Below are 6,293 nucleotides of genomic sequence, written 5' to 3' on the forward strand. Positions count from 1 at the left end.
AATATTGCGTCCCCTTTCCTCTGTGTTCAGCCCAGAGCAAGCTGACCGTCAGAAGAAAGAATGCCACGTATCGTAGTAAATCCATATGAGATAGCCCCTCCGGACTTCACACTCGCAAGGACAGCCATAGCGCAAGCCAACGGGGGAACCAAAGAGGAGGCCAGGCAGGCCTTAGCGGACCAGTGGACCGAGCAGAACAATCACAAGAAGCAAGCGTGGGACGTGCAGGCGGCGGAGGATCTTGTCAGGGTAAGCGCTGGACCTCCTAGGAGCAGCGCAGATCCCTTGGGACGGTGGCAGAGACACTGTTGCACAAGGCAGGGAGGCAACTGAGTATATATACAAAGGTACGAGGGAGAATACACATACCTGTCGCACAAGGCAGGGAGGCAACTGAGAGAACAAGTCAGGGTTGCTCCCTGGTGCGATAGGCAACTATATAGTAGCTGAATAATCCATCAGCGCAACGAGAGATGGTCCAATGAGAGAAGAGGAGGGTCCTCGGGCACCTGACACGTGACCAATGGAGCGGTCTAGGAAGGCCGCGTGGTGTGCGGAGGTCCTAGGAGCACCGACCGACAGAACGAAATAGGGAAGATGCCAAAAGGAGCGCACGGGAAGCCTAGGAAGGCACGGGAGAGCATGACTGAATAGGGAAGTGGAAGCATTAGGGGAAACAAATGAAATGAGACAGAAGCGGGACCAAAATGGGAACAATGGGACATGAGGCAAGTGTGGGAAGCGTGCCCTGACAGATCTAGAAGCGGTGAATCTAGCTGATCAAGAACAGGCAGAGAGAGAGGCAGCCAAAAGGGCAGAGGAGGAGAAAGAGGACACTAAGAATCGTCCCAAAGTCCTATCTTACCACCAGGACTGGACCATCAGCGATGAACAAGACCTGCACACCGACCACGATGTACTTGTCAAGCTCCAAAATTACAAGTACACCGAGCTTTGGTATCACGGAGCCGACGGCAGAAGAATGGCCATGGCGCTCACCATCTCACAATCTGAGGACACCATGCTATTGGCCAAGAACGGTGAGGGCCTATCACTCAAGCACACATCCTCCACCTGGCTGTCCAGGCACTGCATCCCAGACCGGGATCTCTCCTGGGATCAGTTCACGATCGCAAAAGGCGGGCTGCTCGAAGACATGGTGCAGGTTGGATGGGAGCCCAGCATCATCCGTGATTTTGCCCTCCTTTTCTACAAGATGGACGGCCATGGCATTCAGTATCAGCCATACGGCAACACCTGCCTGCTCATCTACCTCAACGAGATCCGCAAGAGCTGGCACATCATGTACAAGCTTGACATCAGAAACAAGCCCAAGCAGGGCAAGGGCCAGTTGGTCAACCCCGAGAACTTCAACGAGACACACTTCGCAAGAAGCGTGAACACCTATCTGCAGTCGCAGACGTACAACACTCTCACCAGTCAGTATTGCACATCTATATTCCAACATGCCCCCGCTCACAAACCTGTTTGTACCCGCACCCTAACCCCCCCATCCCCCCAACTCCCCCATCCTGACCAGTCCCCCGCGATCATGATCGCCTACAACGTCATGCCATCATCATGGCTGACATCCCTGCCCCCGTGCCTGCATGCCTATGGCTGGAACACCGATCCTTGCCACCGCACGGCAGACACACCTCACCCGGTTTCACATCGCCACCGCGTCGTCCCAATCCTTACACAATGCTCCTCAATGCAGGCCTCTGAGGAGCCATGCAGAGCCCGTCCCTATCACCGGTGTGCACCGAGAGAACGCACGCAGCCTGGGCAAATGGGCCATACGCACTCCCCAACGGAAATCGGGCAGATCAGTGCCAGAATTTTTGGCAAGGCGCTGGCGCAAATGCCCACTCACCGTGCGCCTTATGCCTTGGGCGGTCTGCTCACAACGTGCGTGCCTGCAACTCCAAAACATTGTGGAATGGAAAGCCTGCACTCTGCTCCTGCAACAACAAAGGTGCACTTGTCGGTCCTGACAGAGTCACGCTCTGCAGCGATTTCCAAAACGCCAGGGGTTGCCGTCGCCCTCACACCCACCTGTACCAGCATGTCTGCTCGGGATGCGGAGATGGCGGCCATGGAGCTTGCAAGTGCCCGCTTGCACAGAGCCTCTAAGGCCCTCACTCCGCTGCATGCTGCGGCTTGGAAGCGGCAGCTCAAACGCCACACCCTGTTCAACAAGTACCCCCTCTTGGTTCAAAGCATACAGTTGGGGTTTGACACTGGCACCATTCCCCCACCCTCCTCCTATACACCTGGTAATCACGCACATCACAGCACGCATCTTGCAAAGAACACAGCAAATGAGTTCCAGCAGGGCTGTTATCTCGGCCTGTATTCGCAGCAGGTCATCGAGCAAGTCCTTGGTCATTTCCAAACGTCGCCCCTCTCTATCATCCCAAAACCGCACAACCCTTCAAAGTATTGTCTTATCCAAAACCTCTCCTTCTCGTACCAGTCCCACAATGGTGTCTGCTCCATCAACTTCGCAATCGACGCCCGCATGTATCCGTGCACTTGGGGAACTTTCACAGTGGTCGCACTCACCATCGCAAGGCTTCCTCTGGGTTCGCAAGTGACATGTCGCGATGTTGGAGAAGCATACTGGACCATCCCGATACGGCCAGAGCAATGGCCGGGCCTTGTTGTGCAGCTTGACGAAGGAGATTCATTCACAGTCAACACCTGCGATTATTTCGGATTGCACCCACGGACATGTTCGCTGACATTGCCCAAGCCAACGGGATTGGCCCCCTCTCCAAATGGGTGGATGATTTTGTGTTCTTCAGAATCCCACATGCAGCGCTGGACAAATACAATGCACAACGTGTTGCCTGGCGAGACTCAATCCACAAAACAGGCAGCAAGCATCAAGATTATAGTTGATTGTGGTACGGAGGTGGCGAGCTCCCCGATGGACGGTGCAAGGAGTTCGACGAGGACATGGTGTTCCCCATGCGTGACCTTGCGCTTCAGTCCCCACACTCTGGAGAAGACACGTACTTCCGCTACGCCATGGCAGACATCAACAGCCTTTTGATCAAGCTGGGTTGGATGCGGGGGCAGGACAAGGACATCAACTTCGCCAACGTTGTGCCCTTCACGGGCCTTGAGTGGGACTTGCGGAGGCAGACAGTCACGCTGGGCGCAAAGAAGACGAAGAAGTATCTTGAGGCCATTCGGGACTGGCACGTGTTGCAAGCGCACATGCTTCAGGAGGTCCAGAAGTTGTATGGTAAGCTTCTCCATGCCTCGCTCATGGTACCAGCCAGATGTGCGTACTTGGTCGGGCTGGAATCCATGCTCGCAATCTTCCACAACAGTCCTTTCAAGCCGCAGACCCCTCCCGCCAGCACTCCTAGCAACCTCGATTGGTGGGCAGACACTCTCCGGAGGCCCCAACTATTCCAAGCAATCCTGGGGCCAGTCGAACTCCTTGATGTCCAGGCCTTCTCCAAAGCTAGCTCTAGTACAGGGCTTGCAGTGGTCATTGGGGGTTGGTGGTGCACTTGGTGGCTTCTCCCAGGATGGAACCAAGACGGGCGTGGCATTGCATGGGCCGAAGCCATCGGTTTCGAGCTCCTCGCCGGGGCAGTCATTGCCCGGCGCCTGTCCAGCCATCGGCTCAAAATCTATGGCGACAATAGGGGAGTCGTTGAAGGGTATTGGAACGGTTGCAGCAGAGATCGTTGGGTCAATAAGGTCTTCAAGCGAGTCCATGCAGAGGCCGAACTTCACGGTGTTGAATTTCATTCTCGATATGTCACGAGTGCTTCAAACCCAGCAGATGCACCATCGCGAGGAGTCTATCCGCCGGTGGCTTCATCGCTCCCTCCCAATCCCTTACCTGCAGGTCTCAAAGAGTACATCATCGACAGCACCGAGCCCCCCTCAGCCAGGGAGATTGCCACTGCCGCCGCAGGCTACGCCCCACGCCCAAAACCAAAGGAGTGACAATCATCCCTCTGGGGTTTGGTCTTGCAGGCCGACCTTGACCAGCACAACAAACACTTTGCTGCCGTCAACTTCAAGGACTGGGAGTGCGCCTAACGTGAATGCAAGACCGGGCTTGGCGCAGAACACTGAGGCACGCCCGGCCTGTCTCGCAAAGCACCATCTTCTCCAATGGTGGCCCCCCGCAGGGCACATGGTCTTCAACACCAACAGGGAACCCTTAGGGCTCAAAGAGGACAACTTACAGCGTGTACGCGACATAATGGCACGCGCCCTCGCGGACTTCACTGCCAAGACCTACAGCGCCCGGTTGCTGGCCTTTCATGCTTTCTGTGATGAATGACAATTGTCCAAAATTCAGTGCGCGCCAGCATCCTCAGGCATCATCCAGGCCTTCCTGGCATTGCTAGCAGGTCTGTACGCCGGCACCACTCTAACAAACTACTTCTACGGTGTTCAGGCCTGGCACCTCATTCATGGCCTCAACTGGGACATGGTCGAGGCCACCACCCAGACCATGCTGCGCGCCACCAAAAGGCTGACCCTGCACTCTTTGCAGCGAAAGAAGAGGGCACCCGTAACTGAAGACATCATACGGAAGGTATGGCAGCGCTTGGAGCTCGAACAGGGCATGCACACCGCAATTTTCGTGTGTCTAACCGTAGCTTTCTATGCTTGCACACGGCTGGGTGAGCTCACAGTCCCGGCACTCAATCGTTTCAACCCAGCGCTGCACGTCCAGGTGTCAAACCTCAGGGAGGCAACAGATCAGAATGGACTCATGCAACAGATGCTGCACGTCCCTCGCACCAAAACCACCCCAAACGGAGAATAAATCTACTGGGCTATACAAGATGAGACCGTAGACCCAGTTGCGGCCCTTGCGCAGCACCTTCACATCAACAAGCCTGTGCAGGGCAAACACCTTTTCACATACTCGCACAAGAACAGCAGGAGGCCGCTGACAAAATCGGCATTCCTACACGTTGTTCGGCAGGCCATGCGAGACGCGGGCCTTGAGCCGTTACAAGGGCACAGCATATGTGTCAGGTCGACGCTGGAGTACCTCCTACGCGGGGTACCTTTCAACGTAGTTTGAACAAAGGGACGATTGGTGAGTGACGTGTTCCTGTTATACCTGCACAAGCATGCCCAGGTGCTAGCACCATACATGCAGGCGCAGCCCAAGCTCCAAGCACACTTCTTTCGCTACACCATGCCGCCAGCTCGCTAAACGGGTAAGTGCATCTCCTACCTCTGTGGGTGATAGCAGGCGCAACGTGTTGCTGCACTCCTAGTCAATGGGATTTGTGGCTCACTATCACTTACAGATATCTGGGTCGGGAAGCCCCTTCGTGGCTTTCGCCCGTTCCTTTTCTCCCGGATTCTCTTACGATATCTACTTCATGTAATTGCGGCCCCCTCTCTTGAATTATGAGGCGTGACCTTTTCATCGCACACTGGCATCACTTCAAGAAACATGGAATCAGCAGCTACGAAAACAAAGTACATAGACACTAATCACCCGATAGTTTGTCATTGTATTTCAAACTCTGCCTGCTCCGCCTCAAATGGACTTGCTACATCGCGAGGCAGTGTTGTTACTGACCCGGATTCGGGTTATTTACGGGTCATTTGACTTTGAAATGACCCATAATCACCTTGGGTCAGAGGGGTCAATACAGTGATTTCACGAAAGCACAGTAGTAGGCACGTATAGTTGTTCTAGTAGCCAAGATACCTGCTGCTACATGTCAGAGGGCCCGGCAGCGTGTTGCAAATGTGAATCATCGTCTGCCTCAGAGGCCTGCCAGGTCAGAAGCTCGTCAAACACAAGTTCTTCACAGTAATTCTTGACACCATCGAACCAGATTGTGTCCCATCCCATCTGGACGTCGAAATTGAACACATCCAAGAGTGCAAAGAGCCGTTTCTGGCCAAAGTATACGCAGACCTGCCATACTCACATCAGCTGGCAGTGATTTGGGGCCTGGGGAACATCAGCATGAATTGACTCACCTTTCGGACTACTAGAACGCCGCGCAGGCTGGTGATTGTTGCATTGACCATTTTTCTGATCTCCAAATCTGCATCTCCATCCGAGTCGAGTTCTGCATCATGTTGCAGGTGCTTCGCGAACTGGGAGAATGATGGCGCATTGGCACGCTGGCAACACAAGAAAGTTGCCGGTAGTGGGCGATCGGCAGCACCTGGATCATTGTCATCATTGCTGGAGTCATGAAATGGAGAGACATCATCCTCAGCATTTGAGGAGTCCACATTGCTGTCTGACGTAGTGTCAAGAACAGATACAGAAG

The 6,293-nt window shown here is 54.4% G+C and overlaps 3 protein-coding genes across 3 annotated transcripts; 2 read left to right on the top strand and 1 right to left on the bottom strand.

The window, feature by feature from the left end:
- Nucleotides 1–60: 60 nt before the first annotated feature.
- PUNSTDRAFT_31773 (uncharacterized protein) lies at nucleotides 61–1,174 on the top strand (the record flags this gene model as incomplete). Its single annotated transcript, XM_007379860.1, has 2 exons — nucleotides 61–243; nucleotides 743–1,174. Coding segments are annotated over 2 exons (615 nt in total), but the record flags the coding sequence as incomplete, so codon positions are not given.
- Nucleotides 1,175–4,237: 3,063 nt separating this feature from the next.
- On the top strand, nucleotides 4,238–4,810 carry PUNSTDRAFT_130609 (uncharacterized protein; the record flags this gene model as incomplete). The annotated part of the gene is made up of 2 exons (XM_007379861.1): nucleotides 4,238–4,307; nucleotides 4,347–4,810. 2 exons carry the CDS (start codon nucleotides 4,238–4,240, stop codon nucleotides 4,808–4,810), a joined length of 534 nt encoding a protein of 177 aa, XP_007379923.1.
- A 912-nt stretch (nucleotides 4,811–5,722) lies between these two features.
- PUNSTDRAFT_130610 (uncharacterized protein) lies at nucleotides 5,723–6,045 on the bottom strand (the record flags this gene model as incomplete). Its single annotated transcript, XM_007379862.1, has 2 exons — nucleotides 5,723–5,929; nucleotides 5,995–6,045. The coding sequence occupies 2 exons, from the start codon at nucleotides 6,043–6,045 to the stop codon at nucleotides 5,723–5,725; spliced, it is 258 nt and encodes an 85-aa protein (XP_007379924.1).
- Nucleotides 6,046–6,293: the final 248 nt, after the last annotated feature.

Source organism: Punctularia strigosozonata, assembly GCF_000264995.1.
Source record: "Punctularia strigosozonata HHB-11173 SS5 unplaced genomic scaffold PUNSTscaffold_2, whole genome shotgun sequence".
Classification (NCBI taxonomy): domain Eukaryota; kingdom Fungi; phylum Basidiomycota; class Agaricomycetes; order Corticiales; family Punctulariaceae; genus Punctularia; species Punctularia strigosozonata.